Genomic DNA, 27,965 nt, shown 5'->3' with positions numbered 1-27,965 from the left:
CATTGACAACATTAAGGCAAATCGATCGCGAACTTTCATTCCCCACTTATTTAAGGAAATTCGCTGATACTTGATATCCTTTCAAGTCGAGTATTTAGGGACATATACAGATGCTTTTTCTCTTGCTAGATGAAAACTTTGGGGACATATACGATACTTGGTCTCTTGCTACGTGTAGCAATTAGGGACACGTCAATAGTTGGCCTCCTTTCACGTGTCGTATACAGGGACACGTCAATAGTTGGCCTCCGTTCACGTGTCGTATACAGGGACATACGCCGATACTTGGTCTCCTGCTACGTGTAGTATTTAGGGACATATACCGATACTTGGGATCCTGGTACGTGTAGTATTTAGGGACAAATACAATGTAACAAACAGTAACAACAGCTAAAATGGACCATCACACATTAGCAGGGCTATCGCACATACAGGAAGCATGCAAGCTACAGTGTAGGACATTCACCAATGAGCCTGTATTCGGCCACACAGTAAGCACGTAGGCTGTGATGTAGGTCAAATCGCACATTGATCTTACTGTTTTGTGTGGCCAGTAAGTGTTCCACATGCAGTAAATCAACATTAGTGTTTGCACGATAGAGTCAGACCAAACCAAAAGCTCGGTTAGAGATTTTTATTTTATCAGTATTTCCAACAACTACATCTGTTGCAACACCAACAAGTATTGCGCTGGACCATATCCTAGTCACTGTTAAATACAGTGATTGCTTGATCACAGAGATGTCAACAGTGGTTCCCTTCTTTAACAACAAATGGGTTGAAATAGGTATGAACATGTTTAACAGGCTATATTTAAGATTTATGTGCAATTTTACAGCAACTTAGTTTACTGTCGTATCTTACAAAGTATAAAAAGTAGGTGTCACATTCCAAGTGTCACATAGAGTTTGCATGAACTATTGCACAAACAAATAATGTCTCCACAGTAAACAGACGCGTTCATCATTACATAAAGAGTCTCTATTCAGTGATATCTTTCCAGTCATTACTGTGTAGCACTGATCCTAGCATTATAAAGTCCGTCATTTCATTGTAAACAGTATCTACTGTATTAAGTATGCTACATATGGTATTGCTCATAATACGCTATCTCGCTGTACATACAACCACACATGCAGTCCCCGCTACATCAGTATGATCATACATGCAGTCTAAGACATACATACAACCACACATGCAGCATCTACGATCAAACATGCAGCATCTATGACCAAACATTCAGTCTGTGCAACTTTAGAAAGGTCACGAATGCAGCACGAGATGAAAACGCCCACACATGCAGTCAGTACGACATTAGAACCACCTCCCATGTAGCATAAACGACCTCTTATGCAGTCTCTACGACATTAGAACGACCACACTTGCAGTTTCTACGACATTAGAGAGGCCACATGTGCAGCATCTACGGCCACACATGCAGTCTCTACGACATTAGAACGGCTGGAATCAAAACTATATTTGGGACGCTGCATACGTAAGAGCATCTTGCCACAACACAACAATGACTTTAATCTTTACTTGGATTTTCTTTTTCTGATAACAAACAGGTATTTCGGGTAGGCTTGTGTGTCCCTGAACACTACATACATGGATGGATTGTCACTGTTGTCCACGGTGCACCCATAGCGGACAGATCGTTTCCGGTCTATTAAAGGGGTGTCAAACATTTTCTTGCTGCCCTTTGTGGGGACCCCGGTCAGAACCTGTGCCAGATAGATATATTTGTGTTTGGCTTCGTCCGGAACAGACAGGGTATCATTGGTGGAATAGCTAGCTTCTGTGGCAAAGTACACGCCTCGTCCAAACTTCGTGCCTGCAAAAGTATATGCACACTATGATAACGGTCGAGTTTGAAAGTAATATTATCTTGAGCTGCTACTGCACAATGTATGCATCACCATTTCTTTGATTTGAGTGAAATTAGCATTCGTCTTATGTGCATAGAGCAATGAAGTTCGTGAAAGGCATTTAGAAGATGGACGAACATGTCTATATGACGCTTATTATGGATAATGTGTCATGTGGTCGTGAATAAACAATTTAAATGCTTAGGTCTGATTTTAATGGTGCCGTGATGATAATTTGATTGTAGTTGTCTTACCATTCTTTCCACAGTAGCCTCTGTTGAATCCATACTTGTTGATGTTTTTGATGGCCTCCACGTTGGTGCCATGCCACAGTTGTCTTTCATTGCTCTTGTGAGGGTAGTTTTTCTCCATGGCTTCTTTCTGTATCTGATACTGCTCGTACAGGTATTTGTGCTGAATCCGGAATACCTAGGAAGGGTTGACGAAGATTACTTTATTAGATGCCATACATTGAGAAGAAATACTCACGATCATGTACACGTGATTTTCACGGGCATGTTATTGCACAGCGTGTTATTGAGATGTTTTCGTGTTTTAGGGAGCATTAGGCATAAACGTGGTTTTCTAATACAAACACAAGACAATGACTGTTCAGAAAAAAACTGGGTAGAGACCTTGTAAATTTGATCTTTTTTAAAGTAATCGACGAGATTATGGTTACAATTAGTTTAGCACCCATGTTAGTCGTAAAAGGCGACTAACCGGCTTGTGTGGTCAGACTGTCTGAGTTGGTTCATGCATGACATCGTATCCCAAATGCTCATGCTGTTAATCACCGAAATGTCCAGATCATTTAAGATAGAAGTCCTGAGTGATAAACAAAATACAAACAAAGACAGTTGGATGATATTGAGAAATTGCCTATCACTGATTACACCAGGTTCAGCTCGTGTCTGTACACATGTTATGTTTTAGGTTATAAAAAATACTTTAATATTCTACTTTAACAACAGGTATTACCCCCAATATCTCAAACTTGTTCCCAGCACTGGACATGAACATCTGACGAAGTGCATCAGCTTCAGTTCCATCTTTGATCCTTGGAGCGATCATATCCTTAGTTCCCATGTGTTCCCAGATCTCAGGGAGAGGCACAGCTGAAGGTGCAACAGTGAAATACCTTCATTATAGACAACAATACATAGTTTTCTTACGTATCAACTCACCAGTATCATTTGTTATGATTCGAGTTGGTTTATCCAGAGTTTCATACTGTCATTCTTGTTCAAACATGTCTTTGGTTACATATTTATTTTCGTTCCGGAAGTGAAGTTACATGAGTGTATTATAACTGCAAGGTCTTGGTAAGTATGGAATTATACAAAATCGGATTCACAGATTACGTGTGTTTGTAGCATACTGTCAGTCTGGATAATCTATATGCTTTGTTCTGCGTTTTTATAAACATACTGAATGTGGATCTGATCTTTTAAGCAAAACGACTCAAAATGGCTACGTTGTATTGTTTGCTACTATAAAAAAATCTACTTGTAAACAATGAAATTTGAAAACGGTCCTTTGCGTGTGTTTGTGATAAACAGATACAGATGTGCACAACGCGTGTAAATCACGGTCTTTACCATGCCACAGTGTGCTGTGTTTATCAAGTATGCAACTGATGACAGCCAGGATACATTTGCAGTATACATGGTGTGGCATGAACATCAACCACCGTGTATATCATACATGCCAAGCGTGACAAACTGCATGTTGAACCTACTTGGGCCTTTTTTCCTGAAAATCTGTAATCTGTGGTTTGGGCTTTCCCGAGGACTGATCTCCATGGAGGTAAAGTCTATGTTGACTTTACATGTCGTTGTCTGCACCACCGTTGTAGGATTTGTAGACCTCATCAAGAAAGCTTCTTCAATCAGCATGCTGGTCATGGGAGCAAAGCCCATTTCATGACCATCGTCAGTGATGTACCACCATTCTACAAGACGATGAAGAAGTTCAGCCTTTTCTAGGTTCTTCTGTATGAACTCAATATTCTTCAGCACTTCCTGGGTCTGGCCTTTGGCCTTGATGGCGTCAACCTTCATCCCAGAGTAATGTATGACACAGTTCACGGTGTCCACCTCGGCCCTCACGTCAATATCAGCACACGTCCGTTGTATATCTTTAACCTGGAAATGAAGTGATACTGTCCGATTCTTTCAGCTACATCAATGCGCATTTCCGATCTATGACCGTTTGCAAGGTGGTAATTCAGGAACTTATCAGTCATAACTTACCAATTACCAAAAACATATTCGCCGTATTTCCTAAATATATACATGAATATCAGTTTTGACTTTGGAGAATTCAGATCAAACATTAGTCATAGACTCATGGCCTCTAGTACCTAGGTGGTGCATATGGTTCATCATTTGTTGATCTTTCTAACCTTGAATTCTGAGAACCCGTGAAGGTCAGGGTAGAATAGGCCTTCAGCAACCCAAGCTTGCCATAAAAGGGCGACTATGTTTGTCGTAAGAGGCGACTAACGGGATCGTGTGGTCAGGCTTGATGACTTTGTTGACACGTGTCATCGTTTCCCAATTGCGCAGATCGATGCCCATGCTGTTGATTACTGGACTGTAAGGTCCAGACTGGATTATTTACAGACAGCCGCCATATAGCTGGAATATTGCTGAGTGCGGCGTAAAATTCACTCATGCACTCACTCACGTATTAACGTATTACTAAATATCCGTTTTCCCTCTTAAGGGTTTTCTTTTGTTCCTGGAAGTTAAACATTTCTATTTTCTGAAACTTGATGTTCCATTTCCTTTCTAATTGTACTCCATTTAACCATCTTTGAAACGTGAGTGTGAAATGTTCTAAATAATTTCAAACTTTTTAATGATCAGCACGAGTACCAATATCATATACTGTTGTAACTTATGACAAATGTTAATCATTTGTAACTTATGACAAAGGCTGTTTTCTGTTTGAAGGTCAGGGGTATTGCTTACAGGGCGGTAGGGTAGCCTAGAGGTTAAAATCGTCAAGCCAAACACTCAGGTTTGATTCCCCACATGTGTACAATGTGTGAAGCTCATATTGATGGATTATTGCTAAAGCAGTGTAAAACTTGAACTTGCTCATATATTATCAACCCTCCAGTAGTTACTGAATTATGTTACTGAATGCATGGTACCTGAAATAGTTTATGTAATTTGTCAAGTCCTAACCTGCTGTTCTGTCAGGTCACCGATGGTTGGGTTCTCCAGCGTCTCTACAGACAGGTTCTCCATCAATAGGTTGTCTAGGAACTGCTGACATTCTCCGAAACTCCTTCTGTTGCTAAATACTATTTTCATGGCGAGTGCACACTGCATTGTGCTGTCATCCGTTTCATCCTGCGTTTGTGATCCTGATAATGACAAGCGCGTGTATCTAAGCATTCATTAAGAACAGTTCGTACTATCACTTTTAACACTGTCGTTCTTTTAAACAGCAGTAGCACGTTTGCGGAGTAACTTAGTTTGAGGTCAAAATCTCAATAATTAGCAATAGTGGTTCACCGTTTGAGTAGCATTCTCTGTGACCTACTACATTCTTCACGTAAAACCATTTCAGGAATGATATGGATACTTTTGAGCACCATTTGCATTTCTACAATGTGGAATCATTTGGTGGTTCTTCGGAACTGAAACAAAGGTTTCATTCAGTTTTCAGTTTGGTTGAAGCAGTATCATAGAAGACAGACTGGATATTCAACAATATTGATATTGGTGAGGGTGTTACGGGGCTAAAATAACGAACTGTTCAATCGGTCATGTCTGAATGACCTACAGCAACTGCACATGGACGGTTTGTCACTTACCCTCTGCTGGAGGTTGTGGAGACGTTTCCGCTAACTTGTACCTTCCCACGCATGTAGAAGGAAGCTGTTCTTCGAACACCGTCACGGCGGCAACCATGGCTGCAGGGTCGGTGTAGACAAGCCTCAGTTCTCGGACAAACTCAAGTGAACCCATGAGACATCTGACGGACTTGATCAATACTGCAGGAAGGGTTTCACCCTTAGTGTTACCTGGACATGGTACAGGGATCAGAGGTCTCAGTTTGTCTCAGTCTATATAATTTACAACAAAATCAAAGGGTTTCAAAACTGCGCTGATTTACAGGTTAAGGACACTCAGTAGAAATCAGAGTGTGGCTGAGGTTTGTTTTACGCCAGTCTTAGCAATATTCCAGCAATATCCCAGCAATATTCCAGCAATATTCAAGCAATATCACATCGGGGGACACCAGGAATGGGGTTCACATTGTGCCCATATGGTGAATCGAACCAAGGTCTTTGGTGTGACGAGCGAAAATCTTCACTAACAGGCTAAACACCGCCCCAATAGACACATGTAACCTCGGAGCAAAAGAATACACACTCTTCACAATTACAACACATTCCATCTGGGATAAGGGGTACAATTGTTGGGAGTATTGTGTTATCAGGACACTACAAATTACTGAATAGTAATGTTTAGACTAAGCATGTTTAGAGTTTTGTTTATCACAGTCATTTTATGGTAACTATCACTCGGGACTTCCGTCTCCCTTTTCTCACGGATAAAGAATTTTGTTATAACTCACCTGTCATAACAGGGATGGCCATGGATGTAACTTTGTTTTTGTCAGCTTTCCGCAGACACTTGCAGATCATCATGAACAAGTCGCCCATGAAGAAGTCCCTGGATACGCCCAGTATGCTTGAACAGTGATGTCCAGGGACACGCAGCATCACTCCGCCAGACTTCCGGATGTTGGACTCTGGGAGTGAAATATAAGGACCACGTCACAATTTAATTCTGGAAACACGACAGTACAGAAACTCTTCGCACTGTGTCCAGTTTCTGACACAAGATTTGACAAAATTCAACATGCAGTTATCATGAATATATGCTAAGGTTGAAAAAGCGATTTGGGTGGGGACTCCAAATTGGACGAGAATATTGTTAATGAAATTTGAAGAAAGAAGCATGCAGTAAGAACATTTCGTACTATCACTTGTAACAATATTAATGTTATTCTATTAATCAAAAGTAACACAGTTCCGAGGTAAGTTAGCTGAAGGTCAGGCTAGCTATTCTCGAAACGTTCGTAGCCCTACGAACTTCTTAAGCCCATTCTTAACACATTGGCTACGATCAAAGTTAAAAATTCTTAGGGCTACTAACGTTTCGAGAATAAAGGTTCAGATGCTCAATTCTTACTTAAGTTCTCAATGATTTTCAGTATTCAACTCAATACCGTCTCATCATTATTTTTTCTGTATTCACAAAGACTCGAAACTCAGGAATGTTCAGCGGTTTATATGTTTGACTTGACTTTTAATACGTGATGGCCATGTTATATCTTCATGAATGCGATCAGACAGAGGGTCAGTTAGGAATGAATGGGTTTGCTTGTCCAGTTGTACCTCGAAATAGCCTTTACAAAATAAAATATTTACAATTGATACGAAATCTTCTAATTACCTTTCCACTGACGAAAGGTGTTGTCTCCAAACTCATGTACAAAAGTCCACTTCACATCGCCTGAAAATAAACCACTTTTGTGAATACACCTTTATCTGAAAGATCTAAATATTGTGATAACTGAAAACAGCATTAATTGTGGGAAAAGGTCTGTGTGCCATAGACATCACACAGAATGCATGTGCATGCCATACGGGATACTTACAAGAGACGGACAACTTGTTGTCAGTTGGGACTACCACAACATCAACATCCTCCCTAAAGACGTTGCCTTCTTTCACAATAAGCAGGACATGGCCCATATGGAACTCTGTTGAAGAGAACATAAAGTCAAATTTATCAATTTAATCACAGAGGACATGTAGAAAGTTAAAGGTCATACACTGTCATACACTGTTGCTGTGCCATGGTCATACCTGTCATCAGGGATATGTTTGAAAGGGATGAATGTCCTGGATTTGTTTTCTCACTCTCATACGCATCCTTGAAAACCTGTAGAAAAATACCCAAAAATCCCCATTAAGTACATTTCCTATCATCAGGTGTAACACTGTTGTTCTATCAAATATCAGTAACACGCTTCTTAAGTAATTTAGTTGAAGGTGAGACTCTCACTAATTAGCAATGATGTTTCGAGTTAAGAGCGATTTTGTCATAACCCTGTGCATTTCAGAAACCATGAATGATGCATTGGTGTGAATAGTTATCTCTTCCATTTTGCATTTTACTCCAGTCAGTTTTGGTGGGGAAAACTGTCATTTTCCAGAATTAAAACATGTTTAGGTATCATTTTGGTAGTTGCAGCATAAATATTGATTGATGCATTGGTATGACTACTTTTTCCATCCATTTTGCATTTTATGCCATGTTGAATTAGTTTTGTTGGAGAATTACGAGTTGTCATTCTCCAGAATTGAAACATATTCAGGTTTCATTTTGGTAGTTGTAGCATCGATAATTTTGAATAATCTGAATGGATTTTGGTTATTTTTCTTAAAATGTGATGATTATTTTCTCTAGAAAATAAATGTGTTTTGTACCTTCATTAGATGTTGATTCGTGTGAAAACAGACAATCATAACCTCTGCCAGAGAACTGCAGTGGTTTGATTTTGAAAAGTCTTTGATAGCCTCTCTGAAGGTCCTTGCCACCTCATCAGCTGGGTATTGCCGTTTGCCGGTGCCAATGGGAGGGAATGCAATGCTGCTATGACCAGCTACAGACGCTTTGTGCAGACACTGCAGAATTATCTCCCTTAGAAGCTGTGAACGATACACACATGCGTCGATGATGCAGTTACAGTGTAAAATAGCAACAGAAGTTGGTTATGCAAATAATAAAATAATAAATTTACAAAACAGGCAATGCAAGATGATGGATACATCTTCATAAGATGGTAATCGGCTGATATTCACTGTTATTAACTCTCATCCTTAGTCACCAGATAAAATTCTTGACATTGCTAATTTTGATTTACAGTTTATTGGTAGTAATGGCTTTTTCAAAACCCTGTGTAATCCATTTTTTCATCAACCGGGGAATCGATAATATATAGTTTCATCTCAGTATGGAGTGCAAATGGGATATATATGAGAGAGGTTTCATAAATCTTTGATCAATAAACCAGCAATATCAGGATGGGGTCACCAGAATGAGGTGCTCTATACATGGATCACTTCGAAATAAAGAGGCTTCTATGTGTTTAGCGAACTATTAGCCATTACGCTGTCTAAACACTCGATTTGTTTAACCAAGTGGTGTACTAGTGTTTTATCACACAACACCACATGTCGTTTCAGCACGATACTACGGTGTGTGAGGGACGCTGTAACTCCACTTTTATAATACTATTGAATAGGAGTGCGTGAGTGAGTCGACTTTAACTCCACTTCAAACAGTATTGAACAACACCGAGTGAGCGAGCGAGTCAGCTTTAACTCCACATTTAAATACTATTGGGTAACAGTGAGTCGGATTTAACTCAGATGGTCACAGTTTTGTTAAAACCTAAAGGTTTGATCCTGACACACCTAGAAGCATACAAAGGCAGACATGGGTTCGTGCCCTCAGCTCAAGGTTTCTGTTGTGGTAAAGGGATCTAAGCCGACCCAAGGCACCGGTTGCGTTGCCTAATCTGACATGGTCACATGTGTAATGTCGATCGTCACTGTAAGGTGCTAAAATGACATTATTGGGAAAGAAACCTTAGTAAAAGAATGAAACTTCAGTGCATTAACACCTTCTGAGCCTGATCGGGATGCTCTCGTGTGTAGTCTGAAAGACAGCAATGATACAGCTCCTTGCAGTGTAGTTTTCCTGGACGCGTTTTTACAACATCTCCAACTTTACATCCTAGCGGATACAGCTCCTTGCATTCCATCTGAATGGCAGCGCCGCCTACTTTAGCAATGGCCTTGGACAGTTCACTACCAGACAAGTCGAGTTTCTCGTTTGTTGAGTTGACGATCACGTCCGCCTGGTTATAAGCAAATTGTGAACACAGATAAATCCATGTTAACATCCAGGAAGCAAAATACAAAATATAATACTCATGAAAACACAATATTTGTCGGGCTTTTTATTGTTGTTGTTGTTGTTGTTGTTGTTGTTGTTGTTGTTGTTTTACTCCCCTCTCAGCAATTTTCAAGCTATATGGCGGCGGTCTATGAATAATCGACCCTGGACAAGTGATCAGCAGCATGAGCATCGGTCTGCGCTAGTGGAACACAATGACATGCGACACCCTGTCAGCAAGCCTGGCCGTCCAGTTAGACGCTTCTTACGACAACTCTAACCCTGGTCTTTCCGGTGAACATAAAAAGTAGTCATAACTTCCCGTTAAGCGTGAATTGAGGTTCATCTATGACAAAGGTAAATGCTTAGTGAATTAATAAATCTGCTCATCGTCACAGGAGCATGACCCGTCCTCCTCTAATTACCTTTGTTAATGCGATATCTCCTAATTTGAGGACCACTTCAATGTCAGCTGATGCAACATCGTCTGCGTGTTCCTCTTCTGGAAACAAATCGTTTATACATGATAAATTATTGTATAGAAGGTTATAGAACCAGATATAGTAAGTCTGTTGTGTAGCGCAGTTGTGTAACGTATAACGGAGGTCTGTAAAGAGTCCGGTGACTAACAGCCTGCATAAGAATCTCTAAACCTGCACTTCAGTGACATGCATAAAGAAAGGCAAATGACTCAATTCCGGTCATTGTCATTTGTTGCTGAAGATCAATTCTAACCCTCCTCTTCCAGGGGAATTACAACTAAAATATAATGGGGGTTTCTGATTGGCTGAGCTCTCTTCTATTATTTTCAACGTACCCGCTTACAGACGAGTAACATTTGCATTAGGTACTTTGTGGTAGTAATTCTTTATCTCGAATAACATTGAATTACGTATGATGCACGAAATGTACCGATGTTTTGCGAATGCAAATTGATGGAAGGGAGATAACGCTAAAGCTGTTTATCTTGTCGACTGCTAAATCTAGCTATGGCTACAAAAGGATTTGGATTCTTGCCTCAAACTATTCAAAATTAGCATTGAGGTGTTCCGTAAGATATATACATTATTCACTTGTCTCTCGGAGTGCATGGTGCGATGTAACCTCGATGTGTTTTTATGTTTTCCTCTCACTTCGGACTCACTAAACATAAACAAACATCGAGGGTACATTAACCCATGTATCCCCAGTAACCAACTTATCATGTACGTATGTTCAGTTATACCACCCGTGAAGATCCGGGTTAGAATTGATCTTCAGTAATCCATGCTGGTCGTAAGAGGCGATCAGCGGGATCCGTTGGTCATGCTCACTGACTAGATTGATGCTTGTCTGTTTAGTAGAGACGACATATTTTCACATTTTTGTTTGTTTGATAAAACTAAAGAAAGCTGACAGAAGCAGTTCGGATCCACAGGCACAAGCCCCACACAACAGAAATCAAGGAACTCCGAACATAATTACTAATTAATCTTATCAACCATATACATGTATTATTTTGTTCTGCCTCATGGACAGTTAACTCCCTCCTATCATCACTGTATTATCACCACTATCCATTGCTGTTGTTAATCCCCTTGACTTATAGCTGCATGTTGTATTTACTTAATCCCTGTTGATGCATTTAAGTCTGTTTTGTACTGTCGTACTTCACTCTTACTTCGGGGTCTCCTCACTGTGCAGGCACATTAGTGAGTGTTTCTAGCCAATGGTTGAAAAGAGCAGGTTGATCACAGTCAAATGTCTGACAAAGGACAGTACAACGGGATGTTGAGTATCACCGTTCAGAGATAAAACATACGAATTCATCATTAAAATATTACTTAGTAATATTAATATTTTTCATAGGATCAAGGGGTCTTACGTTATTTCTGCTTCCAACATGATTCACAGGAGAATTTATGGCTTCACTTGTCACCAGTGGCTGTTTATCAAAATCATTAACGATGAACAAGACTAACCATATTTACAGAAAATCTACCTACCTCTCCTCCCAAGGTCTCTATTAATGAAACACTTATATTTATCTTCAGCTTGCCCCACTGACGTCTCCCCTGTGGCAGATTTGAAATATTTTCTTGCTCCCATTCGCTTTGACTTGTACACTTCCATCTTTACATCAGCGACCAGAGCCTTAATGCGACTAAAGGCTTCTTCAGCCTTCGATCCACACATGATGATACAGTTGGATCTGGGGTCAAATGAGATAATGACAGACAGTTCTCTCCTGATGATATCTATTGATGATGAACAGTGCCTCTGCAGAAACATTATTTTGTCTCGCTCTTCGTAGATCTTTCTTTCCTGCTGTTCATCAACTGAGCCAACTTCTTCGGGTGGCTTTCGAACTTGCTCCGGGGCGTACTTCTTCAGGATATACTCTTCTTCAGCTTGTTCAGCCAGCAGCAACAAATTCTGAACAATAGGTAAAACTCGGTCCTGTTCTCCAATTACAATATATCCTGGTTGGTCGTCAGACAGACTTACCATCACTTCATCTGACGTTTGTGGAAGAATCTTCGATAAATTTTTCTGTTTCATTTCTGGCCATAGAATATGCATTACCGTGACTGGATGTACTTTTATGTCTCTAAGGACATCTGCAATGACTGCATCCATGTCACCTCTCCATGTCTGAACATAGGGCACCGAAGAGTCTGAAGAGTCAAGATGATCAACTTTCACAAGAGCCACAACCAGTTCATCATCCTTGCCCTTGTCCCATCTGACTTCACCACCTTTAGTGTATGCTAAGGTTGCTAATTTCATGATGTATGTGTGGGACTGCTTCACAAACTTCACCTTGTTGCTGTCCAGGTTCTGAATGGTGTACAAAATATGGTCATCCCCACTTACGAGCTCAAGGTATGCAGGTGAGGGTGGATCAGGAAGAGATTCATAATCTGGAACCATACATGGACAATAGTGTATGCATGTACATGTATGTGTAATGACATTTTTTCGAAATATCAAAATTTAAACTAGCTCGCTCGCCCATGGGCGAGAATGTTTAATTTTGTCCAGAATTAATGTATGTATGTATGTATGTATGTATGTATGTGTGTGTGTGTGTGTGTGTGTGTGTGTGTGTGTATATACATGCGTACACATACATACGTACATACGTACATACATACATACATACATACATACATACATACATACATACATACATACATACATACATACATACATACATACATACATACATACATACATACATACATGTGTGTGCGTTCATGCATCTATTTATATGTCGGCAATACACAATGGACATACATCATGACACAATGAGCTAGCCTAATGGTTAACGCATTCCCCAAAAGTTGATTTTGCCAATAGATGTAGTGTGAAACCCATTTGTGGTGTCTTCCGCGTTGATATGGCAGAATACTGCCAAATACCAAGCAAACACATACTCTCACTCTCTCAATCTCTCACTTACCAGATAAGCTGTCAATAGGCGATAAAACATCGCTTATTTCTGAGGTGATGATCTGCAGTGTTTTATCCTTTGATTTTACAGCCTGGCCTTTCTGACGGACAGAACAGAACGATAAAAGGCTTCGTCTCTTTTCACGACTGCGAAACGTTCTCCCCTCGCTATCACGTCGCGCTGTTACAGTACTAACGCTGTCTCCAAACGCTGTCAAATAATTATCACCATCATCGTCAAACACACTGTCACTGCCCACCAGTAACTTTCTGTAAAGTATATCTTCATCCTCAACATCTTCAGACACACTGTTCATCAGAAAGCCTCGGACGCTATGTCCAAATTGAGCTGTTGTGAGTCCAAGCTGCTCATCATTAAGCAGTGGCTCATCCTCCGATGCCCCGAACAGTCCGTACATTGGGTTGCTGGACATTGCTGCTTAAATCAGTCCTTTAAATATTACTCTACTCATGAAAACCTTCTTATTACAACACAGCCATGATACTTAATGGTCTCTTATTAGCAAACTCCCAACACACTATGTGAATCATACAGAGTCCCAGAGAACATCCACCATCATGGCGGTATGCATAACACTGACCAGATTTCGCTATGCGTCTGTTAAGTGTCCTTCACAAAGGCGGGCGTACGTACTTTTTTGTCAACGTATACCTTGCTACAATCGTCCCGTTTTCAAACGTCCCAACATGGTGACAGGAACTAGGACGATAGTCAGTACACGAGACCCACTCCTTTGAAAGTGTCAGTGTATTACACACCCTATCCTGTAAAAACCTGCATTACTATATCCAGCTACGACGTTCCACGATATGGATTTGGGTGTGACTCACGTCTGCAGTACCTGTACCGATATGATTTGCTGGATGTCTATATATATATTTTATCATATAACTTCCTGCTTGAATTTGCTTGAGAAGAAAATGTCAAAGGAAAACGTCATGCATGATTACCATTCAATTTATGTCAACATTCCCGGCTTACCCTATCCATGGCTGTACTGAGTGCTGTGACGATGCATTTGTACTAATTCTGTCCTGTGAATAGGCAAGTCTAGATAAGGGGACCTAGTCTGTTATTATTATATTCTTTAGAAATGATTATTTAAACTATTTATCAATACTTTAGAAACTTGTGTTTGTGCAAGTCAAAGGTTTCCCCTAAATGCGCTGTGTTTATTTTCCTAACTATGAAACCCATACGCCGTATTCAAAGAAGATCCTGGTTTGGAGTTGATTTCCTCAATACAATACAACAAATGTGGGTGGTTTTCCTCACACGTCTCAATGGCAATAAGTTTTGTTTGGTGTTGAAAGGAAAGTTCACGGCAATGTTCAGTTGTCAGCAAAATGTAGCAACGTGACGTCATATTCAAATTTTTCACAAGCACAGTACGAGTGGTTCACTGGTCATGAAAGGGTACAGGTACAGAGGGGTTACATCAACCCATGGGCCCCAGGGACACCGTAGCTTACTGAACACCTCAATGTTAATTCTGAACGGAAACGAGCTACCATCCACTTTACTAACATCCGGTTGGTTGACATGGAAACGACCTACGATCTACTTCACTAACACCCGGTGTCCTTGTTCACCCACACAATATATTATGTAAATTGATACTGAAACGCTCTTTGAAATTTCCAGGGAGAGATAAGCCTCGATTCGACATTTAAACATTTGGAAACTAGACGCGATGGAGGGAAAGTTACAGTTGCAGTGGTCATATCCACAAAGTGATACAGTTTCTTTCAATCCTGCTCTCGGTGGTTGTTGGTCTGTGTATGTCCCATTTCAATGGAAATACGTAATGTATGTAAACGATGTTTCATTCAATGGGGTTTACTCACTCAACTTAACATTTCTATACATGACCTGTCGCTTTCCGCGCACATATGAAAGTCGTTTTCCGCACACATATGAAAGATAAATTAGACTGGGACCGATTATGGATAAAAGTAACGAGACATTTTTCTGTGTTGATTAGGATTTGGTATCCGGACCATGTTGCCTATTTAAAGAGTTCTTATCACGAAAACATGGGTCACCAGGCATTTTGACCCTCAAAATCGAAAAAATGGCGTCCATAGTCGCCAGATGTAGTGACATGTGTGCACGGTGTATCGTCACCTGTGACTGTATATCTGTTTTCTGTTTCTTTAAACCATTGTATATCTATTTTCTATTTTTTAAACCATTATATGTCTATTTTCTGTTTTAAAACCATTGTTTAATCTATTTTCTATTTTTGTTAAACCTGTTTTTTTAGGTATTTAAAGGGTGCTGATCACGACAAAACAGAACACTAACTGAAAATATAAATTATTATGAATTTAATCACTTGAAAAACAAAATAGCTGATTTATTGCTGATGACGTCGTCGTTACCTTGACGGTATTGAAGCTGTGAGGAAACAACTAGTATTCAATGTTATACCAACACACAACTGTAATATATTTTAAAACTATAAGCTGATAAGTGTAATATATATTGCATGCGTGCGTGCGTTCTTGCGCGTGTGTGCGTGAGTGTTTTTACCATGTTCTCTTTTGGTTGAGGGGAGTTGGAGTAGCCTAGTGGTTAAAGCGTTCGCTCGTCATGCCGAAGACCCGGGTTCACTTCCTCACATGGTCACAACATGTAAAGCCTATTTCTAGCGTCGGATTGCTGAAATTTTGCTGAAATGTTGCTAAATACGGTGTACACTCACTCACTCACTCATTCCTAGCAAACATGATTATTATAACCAATATGGAATATAGAAACCTCGTGATAAACATGCAAACTATCTGCATCAAGTAGTTTCAGACCAAACACCTAAACAACTATGATTATGGGAATGTCAGCACAACAAATTCCCAGTATTGACTATCATCAGAAAAAAATTCCTTTCGGTGTAAATGACAAAGTAGCCGTGAAAAGTATATGGCTGGATCAATGGAAATTAGATAGATAGATGGGATGTTTATATAGCGCACATATCCACGCACTAGTGCATGCTCAAGGCGCTGGTATTTTTCCCTCGATCACTGGATGTCAATCTCAACAGCACATCGTATTTCAGTCTCAACTTCCTGGGGAGTATACAACTCTTGCTGCCACTAGGCGCACCGAGTTTATTGTGGCTCTCTCATCCTAACGAGGTACCCAATTGACAGCTGGGTGGACTGGGACACATAGTCACAGCACTTCGTCCAAGTTTACTGCACGTTGCTGTACCCGCAACTAGGTGTATGCACATGTTCATGTGGCCACCATCTGGTCACATACCAACGGATTCGTGGGTTCTTTTAAGTGCACAGGGTTGTGTACTGTACACTAGGGGTTGTGACAACACTGAAAGAGTCTGCACACAAAGCTGACTCTAAGGTTTTTACACCCGGTCACAAGTGGGCCCGATCCCGAAATCTCAACCTCGCTGGATCACTAGCCTGGCGCCTTAGCCAGCTCGCCCTCCATGCCCAATTTGTGATTACACCAGTTGTTCCCGAAAAACGGAATTTAATTGCCTGTTTATATACTACAGTCAGATTGTGTAACAACGAACATATCTCAGTCATTTCATTTCATGACATTACCTTTCATCTCTATATGGTGGACTGGGGTTAGTGAGCTGTATCTGCTCTGGACACAGCAAGTTTCAAACAAACAAGTGTACATGCCTCAAAGACAAGCTGAAATGCATCAGTCGCTGTCACAATAAGAGATGTTGATATTGTGATCGACTGTTGTAGGTTGAGTTATCAAGTAAAATGTCGTGAAATGACAGAGTATACAGACGGAAAGCATAAAGGATCACATGAAAGCAGTCACTGTGCCTTTATTTTTTCCCAGGTTTCTTCACAAGCTTCGTGTCGCATAGCTTGTGAAGAAACCTGGAACAAAACAAAGGAACAGTCAATATTCTGTCAGTATGTATTGATTGTACTCACACAAAATGATGTGAAATGGCTGACCCTGTTAGACATTTCACGAAATGATTGAAATTTTGAGTCATTTCAAGAAATCCTTTTTCACAATCTTTAACATATAACAGATGTATTCCTTCAGGCCCAAGTGTAAGCAACTCTGGGGGCGCCTTCAGCCTTTGTGTATTCCTGATGTTTCTACATATCATATATGCATATCTTGCCTTAATCCCTACATGTTCCATAGAGTTTAATCTGTTATATAACTGAATATAATGAACTTACACCTTTCTCTACACTGGGTCTCTATTAAATTGTTGACCACGTATTTAAATGGCATTGTAACAATATGATCAAAATAATCAAATTTGGACAAGACAATCCAATGATCCATATAGCGAACATCGATCAACGCGGAGGCGCCCAATCGAAAAGGTCTCGCATCCCAATTCATCTCGCTGCCTGTTACGACCAGCACACACGTGCATGTGTTTTGTAAATTTTCGGAATAATTATTATCTGAATCTGCACTTATATAGGTCTCTAAACACGTTTGGGGGAAACGAAGACCCGAGGTGGCGGGTTAGCCAAGTGGTTAAAGCATTTGCTCGTCATGTCGAAGGCCCGGGTTCGAATCAACTGGGATACGATGGCATGTGTCAAGCAAGTCAGCAGGCCTGACTACCTGATCCTAGTCGGTTCTTACTACAAACATTGGCTACTGAATATCAATTCTATCACAGATGTTCACAGGTCTTAATCGGAAGTAAAGGTTTGTCAATTATCTAAGATAATTATTATAAAAAATAATTATCAGTGTTAGCGCTTTGAGCATGTTTTATTGTGTGGAGATTAGCGCATTATAAGACTTCTCATTATTAGATGATTAATAACTGTAATGGTCTGATGAACTATTCCAAACTGACATCGCTATCAGCAAACCCTGTCATGTCGTTACTATAACAGTCAGATGGGCTATTTCAGATGAACTATTCCAAACAGACATCGTTATCAACAGGCACTGTCATGTTAACCACAACAGTCAGATGAACTATTCCAAATAGACATCGTTATCAACAGGCACTGTCATGTTAACCACAACAGTCAGATGAACTATTCCAAATAGACATCGCTATCAACAGGCACTGTCATGTTAACCATAACATTCAGATGAACTATTCCAAATAGACATCGCTATCAACAGGCACTGTCATGTTAACCACAACAGTCAGATGAACTATTCCAAATAGACATCGTTATCAACAGGCACTGTCATGTTAACCACAACAGTCAGATGAACTATTCCAAATAGACATCGCTATCAACAGGCACTGTCATGTTAACCACAACAGTCAGATGAACTATTCCAAATAGACATCGCTATCAACAGGCACTGTCATGTTAACCATAACATTCAGATGAACTATTCCAAATAGGCATCGCTATCAACAGGCACTGTCATGTTAACCACAACAGTCAGATGAACTATTCCAAATAGACATCGCTATCAACAGGCACTGTCATGTTAACCACAACAGTCAGATGAACTATTCCAAATAGACATCGCTATTAACAGGCACTGTCATGTTAACCACAACAGTCAGATGAACTATTCCAAATAGACATCGTTATCAACAGGCACTGTCATGTTAACCATAACAGTCAGATGAACTATTCCAAATAGACATCGCTATCAACAGGCACTGTCATGTTAACCATAACAGTCAGATGAACTATTCCAAATAGACATCGCTATCAACAGGCACTGTCATGTTAACCATAACAGTCAGATGAACTATTCCAAATAGACATCGCTATCAACAGGCACTGTCATGTTCGTAAACGTTAGTCAGATGAATTATTTCAAACAGACCTTTCTGCTGTCTGACGCTTTTAAGGTTTTGAATGTAGACAAACTGACAAGTAGTAATCTTAGAAAGTTGAAAACAAAACGAAGAGTAATTTACATTAACCCAGATCAAAGTTATATCAGTCACCCGTGTCACCACGTAGCTGTTTAATTGCAAATAAATACTGTGGATATACATGTGTTTCTTTGAAAACAATATATTGGGATGGGGTTTCATTCAGCATGACCATCGAAGGCGCCATCTTCTCGTCCGCTTTCGTGTGATCGCCAGTGATCGCTTGGCATAGGTAGACGTACTTAATTCCGTTCGAGTCTCGCTGGCAGTATTTGTCCTGCGTCGCAAAGCTGACCTCTGTGGCAAGGCACATGCCCCTTCCGTAGATTGTATCTATAAATAATCAATAAAGGTTGTTGATTTGGAAAATGTAGTTAGACGTTGATGCATTAAACGTCAACCCGAGGAATCAAAGAGTTCGGTATTGTTACAATGTTGCAAAAAGTACAAAGGCGATCTTTGGTTTGTTCCATTCATGTAGACCATTTGAACCTAACGCTGACGAAAGGTCAATCAGCCAAAACGATGATGCATCAAATACAACGTGACAATTCAAAAACACATCCCGTTACTGGGTAATAACACCTCCGGAGATACCGTACAATCTCAAAGAAGCGACATAGCTTCATGTACTTGATGTGACAATTCATCTTGCTCTTGGAAAACGATTCTTCAGTGATAATGTGGCACTCAACGAGAAAGGTTATCTGCCTACAGGTCGAAACTGTTTTAAGGGAAGGATAAATCTAAGTTTCTGTTTTGTAATAGCTTACCTTTGTCACCATAGCGTGCAATGTCGAAGCCATGTGTATTGATGTCGTCGATATCCTCCACGTTGATGCCACGCCAGAGAAGCCTAATGTGGCGCTCAGATGCAAGTCCACCGTTCAGGGATTGTTTCAGCAGTTGGTACTTCTGGTACCTATCTCTGTTTTGGATGCGGAGTATCTGCAATAACAAAGTTTCCATCAGCAGAACAGAGAAAAGATAATTACACTGCTAGATTCCATACAAACATCGCAAACATTCAACTAGTTTTCAATAAGATTGTAAAGAATTATTACGTAAGGCGATGTAGAGATATTTCCATCGGTGACATTGATAATAATAACTGAAATAAATACGACTAAAATGTTTCCAAAATCATAACAGGTGTATATTGACAAACATGCCATGATAATGAGATGAGATAATGAAACAAATGATAATAAGAATTATCAGAAACTCGATTCCCAAACAGCAGATCCTAGCTCGGCTAGGGAACGTAGCGTTGTGCAGCTGCTTTTTACACATTTATGCTATCTCAACCCCAACAAGAAAATAACCAGTCAGAAGAGAAGAATGCCAGTTGCCTAAAGGAGAACCTACGTCTACAATCTCAAACGTGTTTCCGGCACTGCTCAAGAATATTTCCGTCAGTTCCTCTGTTTCTGACCCCGATATGACCCTCGGTGTCGTCACATTACTGTCACCCATGTCATCCCACAGATCATCGGACAAATGCTTGTACAGGATAGACGGACCTGCATGTTCGATCAAAAGCTAGCATTATTACATGTTGGTAGATGAAAAATATACAAATTCAACTCAAACGGCGGTCTGTAAGTAATCGAGCCTGGACCAGACAATCCAGTGATTATCAGCATGGATACACAACGAGATGTGTCAACCAAGTTAGTGTGTCTGACCACCCGATCCCGTTGGTCGCCTCTTGCGAAGCAAGCATGGGCTTCTAAGATCTTCACGGGAATCTTCAAAAGGAAGATGTCAGAAATTGGACAAAGGCATAAATGGTTTGATAATCATCACACACGCGAACCCTTTTTCATACAGATTAGATCAGATGGTATGATATAAGCACTATTCCCCTGCTCGTGGATACCCATAACTAACAGGGGTCGTCGTACCCGTTATACAGAAGGTTCTGACACACGCTTGGCTGAGGGTTTCCTTGAACAACTGTACTGCCTCAGCCACTGCCGCAGGGTTAGTGAGGACAAGACGTACATCTCGGAGGTATTTGAATTTCTCATGGCTGTTGAGTATTGCCTTGTTGAACGCCAAGATGAAGGAATCCTCATGCGTGTTACCTTCAAGGAAATAACACATTCTAAAATTTAATGTTATTCTCAACATTCTAAATCACAGCACTCAGCAGTATTCCGGCTATATGGTCTGTAAATAACTGAGTATGAACCAGACAATCCAGTGATCTTCAGCATGACCATCGAACTACGCAGTTGGGACACGATGACATGTGTCAACCAAGTTACCGAGCCTAACCACTCGATCCCGTTAGTCACCTCTTACAACAAGCATGGGTTACTGAAAAACAATTCTAACCCGGATCTTCACGGGTTCATGAGATGTTGAGTCCTAATTGCACACGCCGAGGTGGCATTCACCCGTAACGTACCAAAACGTGTTTCTACGTCCTCAAATGATTTATAAATATGGTAAATTTATAAAACGCAAGGACGCATACAAGCGACATTCTTGATTGCAATACCCTCTCTCCACATACATGAATGGGACGGTGGGATAGCCTAGTGGTTAAAACGTTGGCTCGTAACGCCTAAGACCCGGGTTCGATTCCCCACGTAGGTACAATGTGTGAAGCGTATGTCTGGTCTCCCCGCCGTGATGTTGCTGGACTATTGCTAAAAGCGGCGTAAAACTCACTCACTCACTCACATAAATGAATGATGAAATGACTTACCAGACTGGTGTGTTATGGCGAGCGACATGGCCTTGTCCCGGTCTGCCTTACACAGACATTTGTCGAGGAGCTTCCACAAGGTGTACTCCACAGACTGGCGCGGTGGAGTGGTGGTGGTGACGGTCTTCGCTGGAGGTTTAGGTAGGGGCAGTATCATAGCTCCAGTAGCCTTCAAGCTCGACTCTGTCGGGAATCAAAGAACGTTACTTTAACCCAGATATGAATGAACTGCGTTCCACGATTCAGCAAAGAGTGGTTATTGCAAACATTCTTAGAATATTCTTTATACCTTAATTATACAAAGAAAACACGTAAACATATCTTATTAACTTTCATGTATTTGCATAGCACAGCAAACATGCAAATGCTGAGTGAATTGGGTTTTACGTTGTTGTAATCACCACATAGCTTCCATGTAATTCTGATAGTTTATCAAAAAAAAGAACAAATATCATATAAAGTTGTTTTGGAAGGTAACCTTGTGTCCGTTTTCTCTTTGGTTGCTGTTTCTGCGGGCAATTGCCATTTCTGGATTACCTTTCCTCACATTATTCCGGCGCCTAGTCGACCAGTTGACCAGTCTCGCCCCTTCATGACGTGGCAATCATCAAAGCACTCTCCGTGACCAGCGTTACTCATTCTTTTTTAACTGATAAGTGATCTGGTCTCAAAGGCCCATGCCGCCCTGACTCTTCTACATAGATGTGGAGTAAATACAAGGATATAGCCCATGCTCATTCATTCCCTTTGCAAGGAAGGGCAGTAGGATAGCCCAGTGGTCAAAGCGCTCGCCTATCACGCCGAAGACCCGGGTTCGTTCCCTATATGGTAAAGCCCATTTCTGGTGTCCCCGCAGGAATGTTGCTGGAATGTTGTAACAGAAGGTTATAGATATTCCTGACTGTACCAGATTTGATGTCTATTTTCCTATAAATGTTTGTCCATCGTCATTCATTGGTCAGTGGACATCGACCATTGCGTGGCGTTATTCACCTGAAGCCTCCATGATGTCTGTGGGAACCACAATGGCGTCGACGCACTCACTGAAGATGTCTCCCTGCTTCACTTCCAGCTGGACGTTACCGCTGAAGAATTCTGAAACACGCAGATGTGATTTTAGTGCGTTGGGATTCTGTCACAAACTGGCTCTAGGATACAGAGTAACTGGAAACATGCCATTTTGAAATACAGCATCCCTTAAACATGGGACAACTGGACCACGGATACTTGAAAGAACACGACGCTGACTCTTGTTGATTCCAGAACGAGGGATTCTGAAAGAGTGAGTGAGTGAATAGAGTGATATGCAGCTTTTAGCACCATTCCAACAATATCACAGCGAGGGAACACCAGAAATGGTCTTCACATATTGTACCCGTGTGGGGAATCGAACCCAGACCTTCGGCTTGACAAACGAACGCTTTTAACCACAATTCTACCCCCACCACCCAAGGGAATCTGAACATAGAAACTGATACAGAATTTATACCTAGTACCCCGGAACAAAAGCCAGTATGGCTCTGAAAGAAAGAGGGCTTTAAAACATAGGGCTACATCCTATTTAGCAAGTCAAAAAGGCAGATCAAATGAGAAAGTATGGTTTTACGCCGCTTTTAGCAATATTCCAGCAACATCACGAAGGGAAGTCCAGAAATGGGCTTCACACATTGTACCCATGTATAAACGTCTTCATTTAGAATTTGAAATTTGGTCAACCTCCGAAAATCTAACGTCTGAATTGTGGGTGAATTTTGTAACTTGAGGAACCTATTTCTCGGCATGGTCATTCTGTCTCTGCCCTTTTTTAGTCTCACACCAAACCAATGACTAAGGTCAAAAGCAGCGGAAAAGATAAAGATAAGTTTAGATTAAAAACAACGTCTCCAACCCATTGAAGGTAAGTCGTAGTGAACTGTACCATTTAGAAGAAGCATTGCCTCTTACCAGTCATCTGCTCTTCTTTAGCAATGGTAGATCGTCTGTATCGAACATCTCTGTCAAACGCGTCTTGAAATACCTGTTTGCGCCGTTGAAAAGGGTTTTTACTTATTGCACTTTCAATTTATCAGTTCTATACCTTCATATATGTTCTATAGGAAAATACTTCTGAATACTGCAGGCAATTTCAAAAGAAAACCTCGATGAATTTTGGAAAAAAGTATATACACACAGAACGGTTCGAGATATAATCCTTCGACTTAACACATGTCTGCATTAACAAGTAATGACGGACTACAGTCCCTTGTATGCATGCATAATATAACAATAGTGGCCAGGAAAGCAGGTTACCTACAAGAACATGGTTTTATTCAACACAACAATGAATATACACCACTTACCTTCAGTATATTTGTATCTTTGTGGAAGATGACGACCATTATTTCTTTGAGAGAAGTTGGGTTTAGTTGTGTGTATTCCCAAATGGTTTTTTTGAAGACATCTGCCACTATGTGAGGCGGGTAGTTCCTCACTCCGGCTCCAAGAGCTGGAAAAGCTATGGTGCTGTGTCCTGCTTGAGATGCTTTCTGAAGACACTGATGTATTGTGTGCCGTAACACCTGTACACAGGAGTGACTGAGTGAGTATAGTTTACGTCTCTTTTCTCAATATTCAGAAATATCACCTCCACGGATACCAGAAATGGGCTTCATACATTGTACCCATGTGGGGAATCGAACCCGGGACGAGCGAACGCTTAACCACTAGGCTACCCCACCGCACTCAGGCATTATACACATGAACAGTTATGTGGTAATCACAGGACAATTAGCGCACTAGACATACGGCATGGTTGGTCAACAATCGGGTACACGACAGCCTCACTCTTCACTGGCTAATGCCAATGACCTGGCTCGCATCTCTCACCTAGTGCAATGTTGTTTAAACAAACCCTTTTTTCTTCGACTTTGGCAAAGTGGGAGTGAACCACTGAAAGTCATCCTCGATATCTTCAGGGTATACGTTCCGATGTCTGCACTATAACCTGGGGATTGTACGGGTCATTTTATTACCTCCCTTTGCTGGCTCCGCATGATCACAGTAGCCAGTCAGCTAAACCTCCCTTGATTTGTGTTGCCATGTTTAGTTAGATAATTTAAAAAGCGAAAGTGAGTTGTGATTGATACGCTCAACTTCCCAACGAAGACACCTGACTGGCTAAAAAGCCAGCCAAGTGAGGTAATGAATTCATCGGACTCAGCTGTAGATGCATCCAGGGTATAGTGGAGTCTTATCAGAATGTATAACCTGGAGATATCGAGTATGGTTGAAGGTGTGCTACCCACATAACACAGTGCAGCATCAGGTATGTGTTAACCACGGGGCATATGATGTATTACCACTGTTTTACCCGCAGAGACACATGACACGTAACCACTGGTGTTAGCTACAAGGACACATGGCACAGCTGTGTTAAGCACATGGCACATTACCACCGATGTTACAGAAACAAATTTGTATGGCTAAAATTGAGGCTTATACACTAAGCTATACCGAAGATGAGTCCTTGACGTTACCTCTTCATGACCCTGTTGCGTTTTGTAAATTGGAAGACAGCAGTGATGCAGCTCCTTGCAGCGGAGTTTGCCAACATACGTTCGTATCTGAACCACGTCTCCATTCTTCATACCCCGGGGAAAGAGCTCCTTACACTGCGTTTGTACTATTGCACCTCCCACACTGACAATAGCCTTGGACAACGCCGATGTTGACAGATCGAGTTCAGTGTTTGTAGAGTTGACAATCACATCTGCCTGGAGATGAAGAACAACCCACTGGCTATGCATGGATTAAAAATATTATGTGTTCTGAGATAGTTATGAGATAATACATTTCACATTCAAAACAATCTCTCAATGACCCAAGACACTGAATTTACAGGTTGTAGTGTTATACGAAGAGATGTGATTAATGGAACAAACTGTGTTGTTATATTACCAATCGTTAGATTGATACAACATACCTTTTCTATTGCCAAATTTCCTACTTTTAGAGTGATCCCGATCTCAGAGAAAGTACCACGTTCTGGAACCAAGCAATGACCGTCGAATGGCATGACATTGTAAGGGAGAAAGTATAATCTCTCAAATATAAGTCAAAGATTTAAACATATAGAATGTCAGAGCAAAATAATACCTTGTCTTGACCATCCCAAGCAACAAATTCCGTTTGATCTAAATGACAAAATCCATCTGAAAACTATTTGAATGGGTTTCCTAAAAGGATCGCAGACTGCTTCTGTAAAATATTTGTTTATCTGGTACGGTCAGGATGTTGGTGATATTTCTCAGTTAATACGTTTTCAGAATAAAGTAACTGATTGTGATAAACGTTTGTTTGGTAATATAAATCGATCTTCTCATTCCATACTCCAGTCAGTTAAATGTCGTGGCTAATTATCACAATATATTAACTAGTAATTGTAGATACACTCTTGCTTATAGAAAGACATGTTACATCATTAGCCATTTAATTGAATTACTTTGTAGCGTTTATCCTTTTCTACGAAACGTACGATTTTTGTATGCATTGTACATGGAGAGATGGATTGGAAACTGAAATAACAGAAGAAATGAAACTTTATCACTGGATTGCCTGGTCCAGGGTCGATTATTTATAGACGACATGTCGCTGGAATGTTGCGAACATTATTTATGTCGAACAATGTGACTTTCGATTAAACCAGGAAAAAGGTCGAGAAGTACGATGGACGATTTTATCCTTTGAAGTATTCAGCATATTGTAGATGTTAATCCTGAAGCATGGAAATACATTTAGTCTTTTACTGATATGAAACATGTCTGAATGCAACGAAATGAAGGCCGGCAATAACCCCATCCTATCTGCCATTGAAGACCTCCTTAGAGAAAGTCCCTCATATACACTTAACATTGGCATGCCCTTGGCCTGATTCAGAATGCAGTTCTAGCACTAGGTCTGGTGATAACCGTGTTCTATAGCACAGACATACTACAGAATATAGATGTGGTTGCGTTTTGAAAAGGGCCCGGTGATATATTACCCTGCCATAAGAATGACTCAAGTATCTATTCATCTACTCTTTTCAAGCCTAGGTTCAAAACATTCATCGTTAGAAATGACACAGTATCATGTGTTGTTCTGTAAACACGCCGTCGAGGACACCGCTGTCAACTAAACCATAAATGTCTGTCTATAATGCATATTTTGCCATCTTTTGGCACCAATACAGAGAATGAAATGCCACCTGTCTGAGACGAAAATATACCGACATGTTTTAACTTACTGTGTTTAGTCCCTTCCTTCCTTAAATTCACATATGACGCTCCGCTGTCCGAAAGTGACCGGTGTCCCTCTTTGTGGGTTGCCATACTTTGGTGGTCAGTACCTGGCTCACTGAAATGTCCAGTTCACTTCCACAAACACGCAACTTCCCCTTCACAAAATGTAACCTTGTTACACAGGAGGGTCACAAGCAGTTTATACCGGCAACCTGAATTGGGAATCGCCTTGTACTATCGTTGTTTATGTCAAAGAAGACGCACTAGACATACTCCATTCCCTTTGTAAATGGCTATTAGACCCTGACATGAAGCAACATATTTGCACGATAGGCCATCACAAATAGCTTTTCAAACCTTTTATTTGTGATGCCTTATGAGGAGCAAGAATTCGTTAAAAACATTAGCTTGTCTTCAAACAGGCACAGATACACCGCCTTCAGTGGGACACATATAGCAACTTGGCCACTTTAACACTACAGCACCATTTCTCAGACAAGGTGACATCGGCTTCCACGCTGTTGTTCACTGGTATGATTCTCGCGTCTTATTTCATACCCACAAACCGGTATGTTCAGTTAATACATGTATATACGACGTGTATAATAAGGACATCTTTTGTATCTCTTCTATAAATACAGGCAACGCTCATATACGCAGTTCTGTTAGTGTGAGATCCGCCACTGCGCTGGGTCACGCGTTTCTAAGAAGACGCACTGCAAGATATGAATACAAAGCTGGTAACGCAGTATATGCTGAACACGGGGAATGTGTATTGCGATGTTTGGCTGTGCCGTCACATTCACATAACGATGAAAGGGACATTGAGCAACAGC

General features: G+C 40.7%; 2 protein-coding genes across 2 annotated transcripts; both read right to left on the bottom strand.

The window, feature by feature from the left end:
• Positions 1-619: 619 nt before the first annotated feature.
• LOC137266316 (protein mono-ADP-ribosyltransferase PARP14-like) lies at positions 620-14,193 on the bottom strand. The gene is made up of 15 exons (XM_067801800.1): positions 13,311-14,193; positions 11,851-12,768; positions 10,291-10,367; positions 9,591-9,827; positions 8,392-8,613; positions 7,768-7,843; positions 7,557-7,661; positions 7,352-7,411; positions 6,468-6,644; positions 5,701-5,910; positions 5,066-5,247; positions 3,610-4,015; positions 2,850-2,986; positions 2,123-2,297; positions 620-1,834 (listed from the first exon to the last, which is right to left on the bottom strand). Exons 1-15 carry the CDS (start codon positions 13,732-13,734, stop codon positions 1,536-1,538), a joined length of 3,705 nt encoding a protein of 1,234 aa, XP_067657901.1. The 5' UTR covers positions 13,735-14,193; the 3' UTR covers positions 620-1,535.
• Positions 14,194-18,046: 3,853 nt separating this feature from the next.
• On the bottom strand, positions 18,047-27,647 carry LOC137266317 (protein mono-ADP-ribosyltransferase PARP15-like). Its single transcript, XM_067801801.1, has 11 exons — positions 27,135-27,647; positions 25,833-25,894; positions 25,387-25,623; positions 24,211-24,429; positions 23,816-23,888; positions 22,865-22,966; positions 21,872-22,054; positions 21,060-21,242; positions 20,521-20,675; positions 19,926-20,100; positions 18,047-19,485 (listed from the first exon to the last, which is right to left on the bottom strand). Exons 1-11 carry the CDS (start codon positions 27,217-27,219, stop codon positions 19,217-19,219), a joined length of 1,743 nt encoding a protein of 580 aa, XP_067657902.1. The 5' UTR covers positions 27,220-27,647; the 3' UTR covers positions 18,047-19,216.
• Between the last annotated feature and the right edge of the window lie 318 nt (positions 27,648-27,965).

Source organism: Haliotis asinina, chromosome 15 (genome assembly GCF_037392515.1).
Source record: "Haliotis asinina isolate JCU_RB_2024 chromosome 15, JCU_Hal_asi_v2, whole genome shotgun sequence".
In the NCBI taxonomy this organism is placed as follows: domain Eukaryota; kingdom Metazoa; phylum Mollusca; class Gastropoda; order Lepetellida; family Haliotidae; genus Haliotis; species Haliotis asinina.
Note: the sequence above shows the minus strand (reverse complement) of the source record. Positions and strands in the feature narration are given on the sequence as shown.